Genomic DNA, 18754 nt, shown 5'->3' on the forward strand with positions numbered 1-18754 from the left:
TTTTAAAGTAAAAATACAAAACGGGAACAAATACAATATTTAAAATAAAGAACAAGTGAATTTAAATCAACAAACTGACCAGTATTTCAATGGGGACTATGCTCCTCTCACTGACCACCAATGAAAGAGGTGCCCCTTCCTGAAGTGTGGCGGGGGCCAGATAAATGGCCTCAGGGGGCCGCATGCGGCACGCAGGCCGTAGTTTGGGGACCCCTGCTGTAGAGGCTACACGGGATAGCTACCTAAGGAGCCCTAAAAAATCTGTGTGTGAGCCCACATGGAACTGCACTGAATAGGTATGAAACTGGGAGAGTTTTACTTTGATTTGGTGCAGATTTCACATTTCTATCGTCTTCCGTTGCTTTCCTGTGACCGGTCAAAAGTGCACCGTGACTTTATGGGCACACTGTATATTATTATTATTATTATTATATAAATATATATGTATTTTCTTCTTTTTAATGGAGCGGAAAGCCCTGTGCCTAATGCACACCACGCTGGTCATTTTGAAACGAGCCACTCTGTGAATGTTGGTGCGTGCCTAGTGTCGTTCAACCGGTCACCGCCACCGAACGCCAGAACGTTTCACCCCGAAAGTAAAACCCCCCTACGGGATAGCTGTGTCTCCCCCCCTCCCTCACGGGGGGTCTCGTCCCTCCTAGCTTCTCAGACGTGAACCGGGAAGAATGCCAACCCACACCCCCCCACCCCCTTCCCAAGTTCCTGGACGGCACATACTTTCTTGGGTTATTTTTGGCGAGTGAGGAACCCGCATGTAAATAGAATTTCTGCTCCTTCCCCTGCCCCTCCCCGGGGGGGGGGGGGAGGGTCAGCGTGTTTCTGGAAGGCCTGCCGGAAAAGTCACGTGGAGGAGACTGGGCCTCTGTCCAAGATCCGTTCTGTCTTAGCCAGAGAGGAAAACATCCCAGACCTCTAGTCCCGACTGCACCTCCATTTCGCACGAGCTGAAAAAACGAGGTCAGAGACTCCTCCTCCTGGCGAGTTAAGCAGCCCCTTGCAAAAGGCTCACTCGCCGCCTCCTCCAGGCAGACCTCCTGGTTGGCCCCCTGATGTTTTCCGTTTGTACGTTCAGAGGTCTGTGCCTCTCTCTCGCTGCTAAGAGACGAGACGGTGTGCTTGTGCGGTTTGTCACCCGGTCCCCAACGCCCCATGGTCTGCGTGGTGGGTGCATTTCTTGGTCGTAATCGCTGGCAGAATGCATGAGAGCTTCGGCTCCTGAAAGGGGCCCATGGTGCCGGAGGCGGCTGGGAGGCTGGAAGGTCCTTTTGTTCTGGTCTTGAGACGCTCACACAGGGCAGGGGGCGCCCATCTGTCCAGAGAGATAAGACATCGGTTTGGCCAACACCCGGGACCGGGAGGGCGAGGGGACTCGGAACGTCAGCTTAGCGTGGGGTGGGGAGCGGAGGACTCTGAGGCAGGAATCGGGGGGGGGGGGACCCTGGCCGTCCGCTCTCAGGCAGGGGGACTTACGGATTGTGTGCTCCCCACAGGTCAAGGCGACTTCGATTTGGCCGACGCGCTGGATGACCCGGGTGAGTGCCTGCGTTTTGCCGGGAGCTTTGCTTCTGGCGGGCGGATCGTCCACACGGGCTCTGAGGTTGGAGGGGCGGGTGTGGGGAGGAGTCAGGGGTCTGTGACATCTCCATGTGTCCCACGGCCACGCAGCTTCCTGGGAACATCTCCCACCCAAGGACGTCTTGGGCGTGGGCTCAGGTGCGGAGAGAGGCAGGTCTGCGCTACCCGCAGGCTGTGGTCTGGGCTCACGCTGCAGCACCGGCTTTTTATGGAATGTCGGTGTTTAGACCACGTTGTCTCCCACGCCCTGGCTGAGCGAGTCACCAGAAGGATGCCACCTGCCTCCCTCCCAGGGTTGGCCGTGCACCTGCTGTCCTTCTACCCTCCCTCCCTCCCTCCATCCCTCCCTCCTGGAGGGTCCCCTTGGCAAGAAACGTGTTGCAGCAGAAGTCAGGTGTGAAGAAATCCCGGTGTCCAGCTCGGCGGCGGAGGCATTCACAGCAGAAGTCAGCTGTGGAGAAATCCCGGTGTCCAGCTTGGCGGCAGAGGCATTCACAGCAGAAGTCAGCTGTGGAGAAATCCCGGTGTCCAGCTCGGCGGCAGAGGCATTCACAGCAGAAGTCAGGAGTGGAGAAATCCTGGTGTGCAGCTCGGCAGCAGAGGCATTCACAGCAGAAGTCAGGTGTGGAGAAATCCCGGTGTCCAGCTCGGCAGCAGAGGCATTCGCAGCAGAAGTCAGGTGTGGAGAAATCCCAGTGTCCAGCTCGGTGGCAGAGAAGTCAGGTGTGGAGAAATCCCGATGTCCAGCTTGGCAGCACAGGCATTCGCAGCAGAAGTCAGATGTGGAGAAATCCCGGTGTCCAGCTCGGCGGCAGAGGCATTCGCAGCAGAAGACAGGTGTGGAGAAATCCTGGTGTCCAGCTCGGCAGCTGAGGTATTTGCAGCAGAAGCCAGGTGTGAAGAAATCCCGGTGTCTAGCTCGGCAGCAGAGGCATTTACAGCAGAAGTCAGGTGTGGAGAAATCCTGGTGTCCAGCTCAGTGGCGGAGGCATTTGCAGGAGAAGTCAGGTGTGGAGAAATCCCAGTGTCCAGCTCGGCAGCAGAGGCATTTGCAGCAGAAGTCAGGTGTGGAGAAATCCCGGTGTCCAGCTCAGCGGCGGAAACACTTGCAGCAGAAGTCAGGTGTGGAGAAATCCCTGTGTCCAGCTCGGCGGCAGAGGCATTCACAGCAGAAGTCAGGTGTGGAGAAATCCCGGTGTCCAGCTCAGCGGTGGAAACAGTTGTAGCAGAAGTCAGGTGTGGAGAAATCCCGGTGTCCAGCTTGGCAGCGGAGGCATTCACAGCAGAAGTCAGGTGTGGAGAAATCCCGGTGTCCAGCTTGGTGGCGGAGGTATTCGCAGCAGAAGTCAGGTGTGAAGAAATCCCGGTGTCTAGCTCAGTGGCAGAGGCATTCGCAGCAGAAGTCAGGTGTGGAGAAATCCCGGTGTCCAGCTCGGCAGCAGAGGCCTTCGGACCTGGGCCAGTGGGAGAAGGAAACGTTTGGGAGCAGAGGTGCAGAGACACTGGGGCTCCCTTCCTTCCGAAAGAAAGAAGACACGGTCGTCTGATCAGAAGAAAAAAGAAATCACTGCCTTGGGCGTCCAAAGCAACCCGCGGTTGCTCAGCAAACATAAACGGTGGTGACAATTGCAGGAAGTGAAAAAATGATGTGATGAGCAGAACCCCAGGCTCAACGGCGCAAACCAGCTGCGTCCCCGAGTTCCCCCCTCACAGGGGTCATTGCTGACGATGACCGCGGACGAGCAGGTGTGAGATCCATGTCAGAGCCATCCGCTGACGTAAAAACAGACGCCGCTGCCGACGTGGGGATACCTCATCCCCCTCATGCTCAGGGCTCCCCGTCTGGACGGCTACGTGGACGAGGTTTAGAGCGAACAGACACTCAGGGTGGGAGGGGTGGTGGCCCCCCCCCACGTCCAGGAGAACCAGGTGGGGGACCCAGACCAATGCTCGTCACCGGCACGCTCACGGCGACAGCAAAAGCAGCAAAGAGAACAAAAGATCCATTGAGGGACGAACGGAGAAGCGGAACGGGGTCCATGCCCACGGTGGAGTAGTACGCAGGCATGAAAAAGGAGCGAGGGTCTGTCTCAGGCTGCAACCTGGATGCCCCTTGAACTCGGGATGCTCGAGGAGAGACAGAAGATGGGCGGCCTAGGGCACAGAATAGACAGACACTCAGGTGAGAGAGAAAGAGAGAGAGAGGGAGAGAGAGAGAGAGGGTGTGAGGGACAGAGAGGGAGAGAGAGACAGGGGGAGAGAGGGAGAAAGAGAGAGGGAGAGGGAGGGAGAGAGAGATAGAGAAGGAAGGAAGGAAGGAAGGAAGGAAGGAAGGAAGGAAGGAAGGAAGGAAGGAAGGAAGGAAGGAAGGAAGGAAGGAAGGAAGGAAGGAAAGAGAAAGAAAGAAGCAGGAGGGAGAGGGAGAAGGAGAGGGAGAGGGAGAGAGGGAGAGAGAGAGAAGGAGAGAGGGAGAGAGGAGAGAGGAAGAGAGAGCGGGGGAGAGAGAGAGGCAGAGAGACAGAGAGAGGGAGAGGGAGAGAGAGGGAAAGAGGGAGAGAGAGAGAGAGGAAGAGAGAGGGGGGAGAGAGAGAGGCAGAGAGACAGAGACAGAGAGAGAGGGAGAGGGAGAGGGAGAGAGAGAGAGGAAGAGATAGCGGGGGAGAGAGAGAGGCAGAGAGACAGAGACAGAGAGAGAGAGGAAGAGAGAGGGAAAGAGGGAGAGAGAGAGAGGAAGAGAGAGTGGGGGAGAGAGAGAGGCAGAGAGACAGAGAGAGAGAGAGAGGGAGAGAGAGGGAAAAAGGGAGAGAGAGAGAGGAAGAGAGAGGGGGGAGAGAGAGAGGCAGAGAGACAGAGAGAGAGAGAGAGAGGGAGAGGGAGAGAGAGAGGGAGAGGGAGAGGGAGAGAGACAGAAAGCAGGTGTGTGAGTTCCAAGGACCACTGGGGGTCGGGGGGAGGTTGAGGGTTCGGGAGATGCTGCCGGACACGGACAAGGTCTCTTCCGCCTGCCAGGACCCCGGTTGAGCTCTCGGCAAGCAGCAACCCCAGAACTCTCGTTCCTGCTGCCCCGTGTGTCCACCCACAGCCGGCAGCCCAAGTACCATCCATGCCACGTCCACGTCCGTGTGTACTGACCTCACCCTCCGTGTGTCCCGGCATCTTGTGAGACCGTGGGGGTCTCTACGGCAACAGCAAGCATTCAATCAACGTCTCTGGAATGAATAACCTCATACACGGAGGAGAGAGATAGAGATAGAGGGGGAGGGGAGGGAGAGAGAGAGGGAGAGGGGAGAGAGAGAGAGAAGGAGAGAGACAGGGAGAGAGAGAAAGAGAGGGATAGAGAGAGGGAGAGAGAAAGAGAGAGAGAGGGAGAGAAAGAGAGAGGAAGAGAGAGAGAGGGAGAGAGAGAGGGTGTGAGGGACAGAGAGGGAGAGAGGGAGAAAGAGAGAGGGAGAGGGAGGGAGAGGGAGATAGAGAAGGAAGGAAGGAAGGAAGGAAGGAAGGAAGGAAGGAAGGAAGGGAGGAAGGAAGGAAGGAGAGAAAGAAAGAAGCAGGAGGGAGAGAGAGAGGGAGAAGGAGAGAGGAGAGAAGAAGAGAGAGCGGGGGAGAGAGAGAGGCAGAGAGACAGAGAGAGGGAGAGGGAGAGAGGGAAAGAGAAGGAGAGAGACAGAGGCAGAGAGTCAGAGAGAGGGAGAGAGAGAGGGAGAGGGAGAGGGAGAGAGAGAGAGAGAGAGAGAGAGAGGGAGGGAGAGAGGAAGAGAGAGGGAGAGAGAGCGGAAAAGAGAGGGAGAGAGAGAGAGAGAGGAAGAGAGAGGGAGAGAGAGAGGGAAAGAGAGGAAGAGAGAGGGAGAGAGAGGGAAAAGCATTGTTGTAGGAGCCAGAAGTCGACACCCACCTGAGCCTCATTCCCGGGACTGAGCTGGAGCTCCCACAGGGGTTTGCAGTCTCGTCCCCTGGCCTCCTGTTAGCTTTCTCTTAAATATACGTCCTTAAATATACAGGCCAAACAGAGGGACCCCTCCGGGAAGCTCTGCCCACACCCCACACCGCCTGGCGGCACCAGGGGAGACAGGCATGCCCGGGTTTGAACGGCCCCAGCCCCCAACTCCACCACCCGAGGACAGAAGGAAGTTTGCCTCCGTCTCACTTAAACTGTAGCGATTGCAAGGCCCGCGCCTTAAGAGCTATGCAGGGGTGCTTCCACCATGCTCACTGGCTGTCTTTTCTCTCTCTCTCTCTCTCTCTCTCTCCTTGACAGAACCCACCAAGAAACCCGGCTCAGGTAAGTGATGGCTCGGCTGACCGGGCCCCGGGGCGGCTGTGGTGGGTGCCTGGCGGGGTGTGTGTGTGTGTGTGTGATCATGGCCCAGCAGCAGAGGGGGTCAAAGCAAACCCTAGTTATGGGGGACCAGGATGGGAAGAGTGACAAAAGTTGGTGCACGTGACCAGGTGGTGGCACAGTGGAGAGAGCGTTGAGCTGGGACGTGGAGGACCCAGGTTTGAGACCCCGGAGCTGCTGGTTTGAGCGTGGGATCCTAGACATGACCCTATGGTCACAGGCTTGAGCCCAAAGCTCACCAGCTTGAGCGAGGGGTCACTTGGTCTGCTGTAGCCCACCCAGGTCAAGGCACATATGAGAAAGCAATCAGTGAACAACTAAGGTGTCGTTATGAAGAGTTGATGCTTCTCATCTCTCTCCCTTCCTGTCTCACACACACACACACACACATGCACACTAAAAAAGTAAAAATAAAATCACCTTGGTATTTTTCCAACAGATATTTACCCGAGACCGAAGCCGCCAGCCCCCCGCCCGCAGCCTGGGTCCCCCGACAGTGGAAGTGAGCGAGGGCGTGACTTTCGGGGGTTGGGGGTGGTGGTGGGGGTGAATTTCGGAAGGGCTGGCTACAAGCACGTCATCTTGGGGTTCCGTTCTGGGTGGCTGGAGGCCGCTACGAGCTGATGTTTCTCATCGCTCTCTCTGCCTGCCTGTCTGTCCCTGTCTGTCTGTCTCTCTGTCCCTCTCTCTCTCTCTTGCTAAAACAAAGCAAAAACCAACCAAACAAAAAGCTTCCCGGAACACTTTGTGGGAGATCAAACTACCCAGAGACCCACTTCCCCCAAGGGTGAGGGGACATGAGTATGAGAAAGGTACTCACGAACCCAGAGTTGCCAATTCAATGCACTTCCAATCAGAATTTAAAAAAGGAAATCTCTTTGTAGCGTTAACAATGGATCCGTTGAACCATGCTACATTTGAAATAGAACAACAACAGTATTAATAATTGTTGTTGTGAGTCGGGGGCGCAGAGAGAGAGAGATCAGCAGACGAAATCATCAGGGACTAGCAAAGGACCGCCGCTCGCTCAGGCAAATGGCCCTGAGTTTGCGCTGTGTCCTAATTTTATTCATAAGACTTCAAAAAGCTTGTTTACTGAGAAATTGGCATAACATCAAGTGTAACTTTTACTTAAAGATACATGGAGTGCGCCCTGGCCGGTTGGCTCAGCGGTAGAGCGTCGGCCTGGCGTGCGGGGGACCCGGGTTCGATTCCAGGCCAGGGCACATAGGAGAAGCGCCCATTTGCTTCTCTACCCCCCCTTCTTCCTCTCTGTCTCTCTCTTCCCCTCCCGCAGCCGAGGCTCCATTGGAGCAAAGATGGCCCGGGCGCTGGGATGGCTCCTTGGCCTCTGCCTCAGGCGCTAGAGTGGCTCTGGTCGCGGCAGAGCGAAGCCCCGGAGGGGCAGAGCATCGCCCCCTGGTGGGCAGAGCGTTGCCCCCTGGTGGGCGTGCCGGGTGGATCCCGGTCGGGCGCATGCGGGAGTCTGTCTGAGTGTCTCTCCCCATTTCCAGCTTCAGAAATATACAAAAAAAAAAAAAAGATACATGGAGTGCACCTGCAAGATAGCTTAGTAACAACATAGTATCAGAAGGCATTAATTGCTATTGCTTCTATGGGTCCCACAACATTCCTCTCCTTATCTGAAGGGATGACCTTGGAAAGTACAGAAATCTTATGAGAATGTTTTACTGAGAAAAGCCCAGCAACTGCCTTCAGTCACATAGACCCGTTTCAGTGACCCGCCTTCAAGTCACAAAACAATTCTCTTGGCAAAACATTCTTTTCTTGTTGGCTGTGTTCCCATCCAAGGCCATGCAATGAGTTATTCCACTAGAAATAATAGTAAACCCAACCACAGGCTCTCCAGCCTGCAAAGATACTCGGCTGCTGGTAGAATTAGTTCAATACACAGGTAACTTTGGGTAGCTCCTTCCGAGAAGAGATTAATGAATGAGCTGACGGAGGAGATGGTGCCCACGGGGCTTACAGGACGGGTAGCCACACAACCTACGCAAAGGAGGGAGAAAAAAATAAAAGATCCAGGTCACGCAGAGGCAGGGGAAGGTCAATGTCAAGACTGCCACCCACAGTTTGCAAAAAGCTGCCTTTCCCTGTTGCTGCAGCAGTAATTCCCCTGAAAGGTGTTACATTGTTTAAAAAAGAAAAACAGAAAGAAAGATAACAAAGTAACTAACTGTTCGCCTCCCAGGCCAGCCGAGGCCCTACCTTGCTGAGAATAGGTCTTTTGATCCATGAAACATTTTAAATTCTAATTTGCACACCATGTATTTATTTTTTTCGCTTTTTAATGAGAGTGGACATTGCATAGTCTCTTATGTTCATTTCAGGTGCTCAGCATAGCACCTGAAAGTCCTATATTGTACAAAGTGTCCCTTCGATGTTCCCAGGGTCCCACCGGGCACCAGATGTAGTTATTACAGATTATTGACTCTATTCCCTCTGCTGGAGGGTAGATCTTTTAAAAGTTCTCATCACAAAAAGAAAACAAACAAACAAAAATACATTTCATAACTGTACCTGGCCACAGAGGGTTACTAGTTCCACTGGGATCATCGCAAAACACACACAAATATCGAGTCACGATGTCTTATGCGTCCCCAGTCCGTGACGTCTCAGTAAAACTTTGGTGAGACGACGTGGCTCCACCATCGACAAAGGCGGCCAAGGAATTACGGGCCGTTCGTGTGGCGCAGAGTCACGTAGCAAAGACTTAAACGTCATTTGGGAAAAGGCAGCTCCCCCTCTCTGTGATGATCAAACTGGGTGTCTGACTTCCTTTCTGGGAAACAGATGGGGTGTGGGGATAAAGCGAGCCGGCTGTGAGAGTTTTGAAAATAAAAATAGAAATAGAAATAAAAATAAGGCGACAAGGCAATTTCTTTGTATCTGGGTATTTCTCTCTCTCTCCCTCTCTCTCTCCCTCTCTCTCTCCCTCTCTCTCTTTCTCCCTCTCTCCCTCTCTCTGTCTCTGTCTCTCTCCCTCTCTCTCTCCCTCTTTCTCTTTCTCCCTCTCTCTCTCTCTCCCTCTCTCCCTCTCTCTCTCTCCCTCTCTCTGTCTCTCCCTCTCTCTCTCCCTCTCTCTATCTCTCTCTCCCTCTCTCTGTCTCTCTCTCCCTCCCTCTCTCTCTCCCTCCCTCTCTCTGTCTCTCTCTCCCTCCCTCTCTCTCTCCCTGTCTCTCTCTCTCTCTCCCTCTCTCTCTCTACCTCTCTCTCTCCCTCTCTCTACTTCTCTCTCTCTCCCCCTCCCTATGTCTCTGTCTCTCTTTGTCTCCCTCCCTCTCATTCTCTCTGTGTCTCTCTCTCCCTCTCTCTGTCTCTCTCTCTCCCTCTCTCTCTCCCTCTCTCTTCCTCTCTCTCTCTTTCTCTATTTCTCTGTCTCTGTCTACTTACAGGGTTAACCTTATTCATCTAAGGTTATTCATGAGTCTGTCTTTGTGAACTTAAAAGAAAAGCACAGTATGTGCCATTTCTACCAAGAAAGGAGTCATCGGGACCCCCTCCCCCCGAGACAGAGACGCCACACGGTTTTTCCTGAGTTTCCCGTTCGGGGTCATACTGGCCACCCCATCCCCCGCCGTGACGGGGCCACTGTAACATCTCTATCTCCCTGGAGGCAACGAGATTTGTAGCCAGTCAAGGGTGATCGATCCCCCTGTGAGCAGTCGATGTGAATGGAACATAAAATCGATACGGTCAGGGCCATGTTCTTGTGTCACTGCAGCTTCTAGTGAAAGGAGATTTTTGTTTTGTTTTCTATAAGCACAATATCTTGGTGGGTGGGGGGGAAGGTGGAGGAAGGTAGAGGCAGGTTAGAGGGTAATGGAGGTGAAGTGAGTTGGGGTGGTGAGCACACTATACACCATACAGGGGACACATATTATAGAGCAGGGGTCGGGAACCTTTTCGGCTGAGAGAGCCATGAACGCCACAGATTTTAAAATGTCATTCCATGAGAGCCATACAACGACCCGTGTATGTGACGCGTTATCCAATAAAAATGTGGTGTTCTCCCGGAGGACAGCTGTGATTGGCTCCAGCCACCCGCAACCATGAACATGAGCGGTAGGAAATGAATGGATTGTAATACAAGAGAATGTTTTATCTTTTTAACGTTATTATTATTATTATTATTATTATTATTATTATTTTGTATTTTCCCGAAGCTGGAAACGGGGAGGCAGTCAGACTCCCGCATACGCCCTACCGGGATCCACCCGGCATGCCCACCAGGGGGCGATGCTCTGCCCCTCTGGGGCATCGCTCTGTCGTGACCAGAGCCATCCTCAGCGCCTGGGCCAACTTTGCTCCAATGGAGCCTTGGCTGCAGGAGGGGAAGAGACAGACAGAGAGGAAGGAGAGGGGGAGGGGTGGAGAAGCAGATGGGCACCTCTCCTGTGTGCCTTGGCCGGGAATCAAACCCGGGACTTCCGCACGCCAGGCTGACGCTCTACCACTGAGCCAACCGGCCAGGGCCAATGTTATTATTATTTTTATTAAAGATTTGTGTGTGAGCCAGAGGCAGCCATCAAAAGAGCCACATCTGGCTTGCGAGCTATGGGTTCCTGACCCCTGATATAGAAGGAGACACCTGACAGCTAGTTAATTTTATTAACCAACGTCACCCTGATAAGTTCAACCAAAAAACATATTTAAAAGGAAATAAAAACTCATTCAAGAAGAAAAGAAAAACAGTGATATCACTTATCAAAATGAATGCAAAAAAAATATTCAAAAGGAAACAGGAGATCAATAAACAATGAAGAACACAAGGTCTTTCTCTCCCCCCCACCCCCCTCACAGACATCTACCCGAAGCCGAAACCTCCGTACCGCCCGCAGCCCGGATACCCCGACAGCACCGGAGGTGAGAAGGGGCTGGTGTCAGACTCCCGGCCACACGGGTTTGGTGAATGTGACCTTTCCACTTCCTAGGAGTTCCTGGGGTGGGGGGTGGTGGGGGCTGCTTTAAAACAAAGTCGGCCCCTGGCCAGTCCCACGGGGAGCTCCGTCTGCTCCTTAACGGGGTCCAGCCGCCAGGAATTATTTCTGACACTTGGAGAACGCCCAACCGCCCAGCATATTTGGTGTTAATTTCAGGAATCCGTCAACTTCTCGCTGTCCGATGCTGGCGAGCAGGGTCTGTGGTCATTTTAAGGTTGGGAGATGTTAAAAGACCTGGGTTTTTTTGTTTGTTTGTTTGTTTTTTGTTTTTTTTTAATGGCATGACAGGTTTCAGGAAGGCGAGGAGCTTATTTATGGTGTGGGCGGGGGAGGGGGAGTTGTTACTAAATGGTGTCCCTCATTTTCTAAAATCACCTTGGTATTCAGGTGAGGACGCAGTGCATAGACCAGGAGTTAGTCAACCTTTTTATACCTACCGCCCACTTGTGTATCTCTGTGAGTAGTAACATTTTCTCACCGCCTACCGGTTCCACAGTCATGGTGATTTATAAAGTAGGGAAGTCACTTTACTTTATAAAATGTATCAAGCAGAGTGACTGCAAGTGAAAGCATAGAATCATAATTACTTACCAAGTACTTTGTGTCGGATTTTCGCTACGTTTGGCAGAATCAATCTTTATAAAACAACCTACTCTAGTTCAATCTATCTTTTTATTTATACTTTGGTTGCTCTGCTACCGCCCACCATGAAAGCTGGAACGCCCAGTCGTGGGTGGGAGGGACCAGGTTGACCACCACTGGCATAGAGCATTGACCTGGGATGCTGAGGACCCAGGTTTGAAACTCTGAGGTGGCTGGCCAAGCACAGGATCACTCGGTCTGCTGTAGCCGCACGGTCAGGGCACATATGAGAAAGCAATCAATGAACAACTAAGGTGCCGTCTCTCTCTCTCTCTCTGTCTGCCTCTGTCTCTCTTGCTAAAAAATAAAAATAAAATAGAATCACTGGTGTTTTCCAACAGATATTTACCCAAGACCGAAGCCTCCAGCCCCCCGCCCACAGCCCGGGTCCCACGACGGTGGAGGTGAGTGAGGGACGTGACTATTCGAGGGGTGAATTTCAGAAGGGCTGGGTACAAATGCGTCATCTCGGGGTTCCGTTCCGGTCGGCGGGACGGAGGCCTTTCGCTTTGAAGTTCTCAGATGATCTTCTGCTCAGGGTTCTGGTTGGCTCCCCGACAGACCCCGGGGGTTCCATGGGAAGCAAAGACATTTTGTTTCCTTTTGGGTTAACACGGTCTGAAAACAGGCGCCGTGTGTCCAAGACGTCCTGTCTTCTTACTGAGCGAGGAGATTCTGTCTCTGTCTTTTGTTACCTGCTTGGGTGTTTCTTGTATTTTATTGATTTTTTTATTAAAGTATGGTTGACCTCTAATATTATATTAGTTCCAAGTGTGCCATGTCATGGTTAGACATTGATTTTTTTTTTTTTTTTTTTTTTGTATTTTTCTGAAGCTGGAAACGGGGAGGCAGTCAGACAGACTCCCGCATGCGCCCAACCGGGATCCACCTGGCACACCCACCAGGGGGCAATGCTCTGCCCATCTGGGGCGTTGCTCTGTTGCAACCAGAGCCATTTTAGCACCTGAGGCAGAGGCCACAGAGCCATCCCCAGCACCTGGGCCAACTTTGCTCCAATGGAGCCTTGGCTGCGGGAGGGGAAGAGAGAGACAGAGAGGAAGGAGAGGGGGAGGGTGGAGAAGCAGATGGGCACTTCTCCTGTGTGCCCTGGCCAGGAATCGAACCCGGGACTTCCACACGCCGGGCCGACGCTCTACCACTGAGCCAACCGGCCAGGGCCTTGTGCTTCTCTTTACGGGAGCGCCAGGGAGGTCCCATTCCCCAGGGTCCCCCTGCTGTATCTCCCACGAGACATGCGTGAGCCCCACACAGCTGAGACCACCCCTCGATGTGGGAGAGTCCCGGTCGCTGGTCACTGTGCAGCGTGTGGGGGAGACGGGCCCTGGAAAACGTGGGGGCGTGTTGGGTGTCCCCCCCACCTGCTCTGCCACTGGGACTTCCCCTGGTCCCCCCAAGGCGTTGCTTGGACGTCAGATTAGGGTCCGAAAACTTCCGTGGTGTCCAACTGCCCAGCCTTCAGATATGTCCCCAGGATCAGGGCCACCTTTATCTCCAAGGCACGACCTCCCGTCCTGAGCTCAGGGCACGACCTCCCGTCCTGAGCTCAGGGCACGACCTCCCGTCCTGAGCTCAGGGCACGACCTCCCGTTCTGAGCTCAGGGCACGACCTCTGTCCTGGGCTCAGGGCACGACCTCCGTCCTGAGCTCAGGGCACGACCTCCCGAGTCCTGAGCTCAGGGCACGACCTCCCGTCCTGAGCTCAGGGCACGACCTCCCATCCTGAGCTCAGGGCACGACCTCCCATCCTGGGCTTAGGGCACGACCTCCGTCCTGGGCTTAGGGCACGACCTCCCGTCCTGGGCTCAGGGCACGACCTCCCGTCCTGAGCTCAGGGCACAACCTCCCATCCTGAGCTCAGGGCACGACCTCCCGTCCTGAAGTCAGGGCACGACCTCCAGTCCTGAGCTCAGGGCACGACCTCCCGTCCTGGGCTCAGGGCACGACCTCCCGTCCTGGGCTCAGGGCACGACCTCCCATCCTGAGCTCAGGGCACGACCTCCCGTCCTGAGCTTAGGGCACGACCTCAGGGCATGACCTCCCGTCCTGAGCTCAGGGCACGACCTCCCATCCTGGGCTCAGGGCCACCCAACAAGCGCCTGAAGGTGTGAGCCTGTTTCTCAGCTCAGCTCCTGCCCACGGGTCCCTCACGTGAGCCGGGGGCCCAGGACAGCCGTCCCTGTCCTCCCTGTCCATCCGTCCAGAGAGCTCTTCAAAAACCATTCTGTGCTCCACCCCCCAGGTTACTATGGCGACGGCGGTGGTGGAGGTGGCGGCTACCAGCCCAGGCCCAGACCACCTGCAGGTATGTGCGAGGGGGCTTCTCCACCCGACCGGGGAGGGTGTCGGGAGCTTAGACTCCCCCCCAGCCTGGGTGCACGGGCCGCCCCTGTGGGAGACGGACCTGCAGTCTCTCCCTGGACGATTCCATTTAAAGCCGCGTTGTCTTGCTATAAACGCATGTGTGTGTAAGTGTGCACACGCGTATGTCCATGCACACCGTTATACAGACACTGAAATACACACCTGTCTATACAGGTGTGCACGCCTGTCTTTATCGAGACGTCTGTGTATGTCTGTATCTCTCTACCTCTCATTTAAAATGTTTATGTGCATTGTGAAACGATTGACATGTACCATTGTGTAAGTTTAAGGCAGGGGTCGGGAACCTATGGCTCACGAGCCAAATGTCACTCTTTTGGTGGCTGCATCTGGCTCAAAGACAAATCTTTAATAAAAAAAATAATAATAAGGTTAAAAATATAAAACATTCTCATGGATTACAATCCATTCATTTCCTACCGCTCATGTTCATGGTTGTGGGTGGCTGGAGCCAATCACAGCTGTCCTCCGGGACAACAGCAAATATTTATTGGATAATGTGTCACGTACACGGGTCGTTGTATGGCTCTCACGGAATGACATTTTAAAATATGTGGCGTTTGTGGCTCTCTCAGCCACAAAAGTTCCCGACCCCTGGTTTAAGGTGTACCCTATGCTGATTTGACACATATCTAAAATATTGCAACATCACCACCACTGGGGGTCGGCTGACATGATTAGTAATTAGGGCAATCTCATGTGATTACCAATCATTTTCTTTTGGATGTGGTGAACATTTAAAGTCTATTCTTTTTATATCAATTCTCCTGTATACATACCTTCATAAATATATATATATGCTTATGTAAGTATGTATTCTTTTCATACACATACACATTTACAAATATATACACATAAGTATACAGCTTATATATTTATGCACATATATAATAATAAGTAATATTATGTAACTAATATTAAGGAAAACATGTAACTTATATATAAGAATACATCTTGATACATACTTATGTACCTTTATATATACATACATATATATTTATGCATGTGTGTATATATTTTTTTACATATGCATGTCTCTCTATATTTTATAATATATATACTTATATATATGCACACATCTCTATATAGGAACATGTATATATTTGTGTATGTGTTTATAGGTGTGTATAGTAGTATAAAATTATAGCATTATATACCTTCATATGTGTATATTTATATGTGCATGTTTATCTATATACATGGTATATACTTTCATATATGTATGTATGTGACATGTTATATATGTGTATATTATATTTGCATATAGTTTATATGAGCGTATATACACATTGCTGCATATACATTTATGTATATATGTGTATATATTGATGTTACATATACATTTATTTTTATATATATACACCTTTGTATATGTGTGATTTTTTTCATATCCTGCATCTTTATATTTTCATGCCTCTCTACATCCATATATATTTATAGCTTCACACACACGCATGCACACGTGTGCACGTTCAATGTAGCGTGTGACGTTTCTACTCTGTTTCGTTCTGTGATTTCACAGTAGGCGAGTTCAGGGGCCCGCCCATGCCCTGTGCCAAAGGGGCACGCATGTCTGTCCCCACAAACGGGTCACACCCAGTCCCCTGTCTCTGCGATGGGCAAAGGCAGGAAATAAATGTAGGGCTTCGTCCTGAAGGTTAGCAACCACAGTGACCAGGACAAAAAAGAAAATGAAATTAAAATGTCTCGTCTTTCATAAAAAGCGCCCGCAGTTAGGACCCTCCGCGGACCTCTGTGGGGGTGACTCTGTATGTGGTGAGGGTGCAGGGAGGTGCAGGGGAGGTCCGGGGGGGCATCTGAGAATTTAAATAATTGCCCAACACTTGGGGCGTCCACAGCCACGGCCGCAGGACCTGGCTTGACCTTTCCCACCAGGACGCCACGACTTGGGGTGGCACCCTGGAACGTGCCGGGTGTCCCCTGCCCAGCCGCCCTCTCAGGCACTCTTTGGGGTGACCCTTGGGCATGGCTTTGCTGCCATCGCCCGGGCCCAGGTGACACCTTCCATGAGCCCCACGCTCTGCGGATGAAACACCCCTCAACTAACTTTCTCGCCTGCAGGAGGCGGCGGCGGTGGTGGTGGTGGCTACCAGCCCGGTTACGACGGCTACGGAAACTCACACGGTATGCCCAGTACCGGGGGGGGGGGGTGCGGCGGGCTGTGGATTAGGGGATCATAAGCAGGGCTCCCGCTGGGGTTCCCCACGGTCCCTTCTTCCTGGGGCCCTGGGCGTGGCGCTCTCTCTGCTGGTGTTTGTCTGCTGAGCCCTCTCTGCTATGACTGTCTGCTCCTCCTCTGCCCTCTCTTCAAGACCCTGGCTGCTGTCCACATAGCTGTGTCCAGGGACAAAGAAACAGAGAGAGAGAAAGAGAGACAGAGACAGAGAGAGAGAGAGCAATGAGTTGGGAATCCCTGCGTTAGGCAGCTCATCTCTCTCAAAGGGATGACAGGCATGTTGGGGCCATGGGTGACGCCAAGATTGAAAGGCGCCTCCGATACAAGCCACAGATGAGGCCCTTGTCCAGGGCACACTTTTCTCAATGAGGTCAGTGGACCTTGAGGGCGTCTGACACTCTCTGGTTCTGGCAGGGGAGACTGGGTATAAAATGTCACAGCCGAGGTCCTCGCTGGTGGCTTCGTCCATAGAACATTGGCCCGGCCTGCGGATATCCTGAGTTTGATCCCCAGTCAGGGCACACAGGAGAGGTGACCATCTGCTTCTCCCCCCTTCCCCCATCTTCCCCTTCTCTCTCTCTCTTCCCTTGTCACAGGCAGCGGCTCAATTGCTTTGAGCATGGCCCTGGGCGCTGAGAATAGCTCTTTTGGAGTGCACCAGTCTCAGGCACTAAAAGTAGCTCAGTACTCAAGCATCGGCCCCAGGTGGGGTTTGCTGGGTGAACCCTGGTTAGGGCACATGCAGGAGTCTCTCTCTCTCTCTCCTCTTCTCTCACTTAAAAAAAAAGTCACAGCTGACAAAATGCAACAGATTGTTTGCTTCATTGACCTCTAACTGACATCTTTAAGCTCTTTAGTTTGTATCTCAATACATGTGTATGTTCCAAAACCATCACCCCAATGACTCTAGTTAATAGCCAACACCTGACATGGCTACAAAATTTCTCTCTTACGATGAAGGCTATTAAGATCTACTCTCTTTGCAACTTTCAGATACGATACCATGTTGCAACTCTATAACATAATATCGTTTTAACTATCGTCCCCCTCCCTGTCCATTATATCCTAAGCCTGAATTCTTTTGTAATTGGAAGTCTGTACATTTTCAACACCTGTCATCCACCAATCAATCTATGGATTCATTTTAAATGATGATGATGATGATGATGATGATGATGATGATAGCCATGTGCTGTTTGACATTTGTTCGTCGTTTTTTTTGAAGGCGTTCAATATTTACGCAGATACCCGCGTGGAGTGCTCTGTGGTTCTGTCCTCAGACACTCCAACATTCTGAAGCCCAGGAAGCCTTGCTCTTGGGAGGGGGAGTGTCTGCCCCCCTCACACACACACACCCCTGAAGTTCAGCCTCCGTGTGGGTCCTTCCTACTCCATGTTCCTCCGTTCTGTGCGAGATTCATACATTAGAAATAAATGACTCGGCCCCTAGCGGTCTCGGAGCCCCGACTGGCTCCCCGTCCGTCCGTCTGTCAAAGCTCACTCTCCACGTGACCTTTTCTCCCGGGGGGGGGGGAGGGGCTGGCTGTTCTCTGGCCCCCCCAAGTTGGGAGAGGCTCTGAGTCAGCGAGCAGGAGCCCAGATTCTGGTTCCTGGAACGTCTCGGTGAGTCACTGGGCTGGGCTTCTCCGTGTTCCGCCTGTTCCCTCCTCGGACCAGGACGCCCACCCAGGGCCCGGGGCTGGCCCGCAGCTGAGCTGGCCGCCTGCAAAGTCTGTCCTCCGGCCGGGCCGTGTTGAGAAAAACATTGCACTCGTTTTTATTTTTTTGGTTTTTTTAGGAGCTGGGTTTTAAGGGCCAGGTTTCTCCAACAGGGACTGTCTTCGTCCACACAGGCTCACAGAATAAACGGCCCCCAGTGGGGCAGCTTACACAACAGACCTGTGTGTCCCCCGGTTCCTGGGGGCTGGAGTCTGAGACCCGGGTGCAGGCAGGGCTGGTCCCCCTGAGGCCTCTCTCCTGGGCGTGCAGACGGCCGTCTCCTCCCCGGGTCCTCACACGGCCGTCCCTCTGTGTGTGTCTGTGTCTCCTCCCCGGGTCCTCACACGGCCGTCCCTCTGTGTGTGCCTGTGTCTCCTCCCCGGGTCCTCACACGGCCGTCCCTCTGTGTGTGTCTGTGTCTCCTCCCCGGGTCCTCACACGGCCGTCCCTCTGTGTGTGTCTGTGTCTCCTCCCCGGGTCCTCACACGGCCGTCCCTCTGTGTGTGTCTGTGTCTCCTCCCCGGGTCCTCACACGGCCGTCCCTCTGTGTGTGTCTGTGTCTCCTCCCCGGGTCCTCACACGGCCGTCCCTCTGTGTGTGTCTGCGTCTCCTCCCCGGGTCCTCACACGGCCGTCCCTCTGTGTGTGTGTCTGTGTCTCCTCCCCGGGTCCTCACACGGCCGTCCCTCTGTGTGTGTGTCTGTCTCCTCCCTGGGTCCTCACACGGCCGTCACTCTGTGCGTGTCTGTGTCTCCTCCCCGGGTCCTCACACGGCCGTCCCTCTGTGTGTGTCTGTGTCTCCTCCCCGGATCCTCACACGGCCGTCCCTCCGTGTGTGTCTGTGTCTCCTCCTCGGGTCCTCACACGGCCGTCCCTCTGTGTGTGTCTGTGTCTCCTCCCC

At 53.1% G+C, this 18754-nt stretch overlaps 1 protein-coding gene across 16 annotated transcripts in view; it reads left to right on the forward strand.

Annotated features, from left to right (window-relative positions):
• Positions 1-18754, forward strand: part of XG (Xg glycoprotein (Xg blood group)) — a 56629-nt gene that overhangs the window by 27050 nt on the left and 10825 nt on the right. For 3 of the 16 annotated variants that reach the window (XM_066357697.1, XM_066357689.1, XM_066357685.1), the window contains exons 2-8: positions 1512-1553; positions 5852-5875; positions 6372-6434; positions 10757-10819; positions 11858-11942; positions 13799-13861; positions 16021-16083. In XM_066357697.1, the coding sequence (XP_066213794.1) occupies positions 1545-1553; positions 5852-5875; positions 6372-6434; positions 10757-10819; positions 11858-11942; positions 13799-13861; positions 16021-16083 (370 nt within the window). In that variant the 5' untranslated portion in view covers positions 1512-1544. The remainder of the gene's footprint in view (positions 1-1511; positions 1554-5851; positions 5876-6371; positions 6435-10756; positions 10820-11857; positions 11943-13798; positions 13862-16020; positions 16084-18754) is intronic. The other 13 variants (XM_066357698.1, XM_066357692.1, XM_066357694.1 and 10 more) reach the window with 5 other exon arrangements.

Source organism: Saccopteryx leptura, chromosome X (assembly GCF_036850995.1).
Source record: "Saccopteryx leptura isolate mSacLep1 chromosome X, mSacLep1_pri_phased_curated, whole genome shotgun sequence".
NCBI classification, from domain to species: domain Eukaryota; kingdom Metazoa; phylum Chordata; class Mammalia; order Chiroptera; family Emballonuridae; genus Saccopteryx; species Saccopteryx leptura.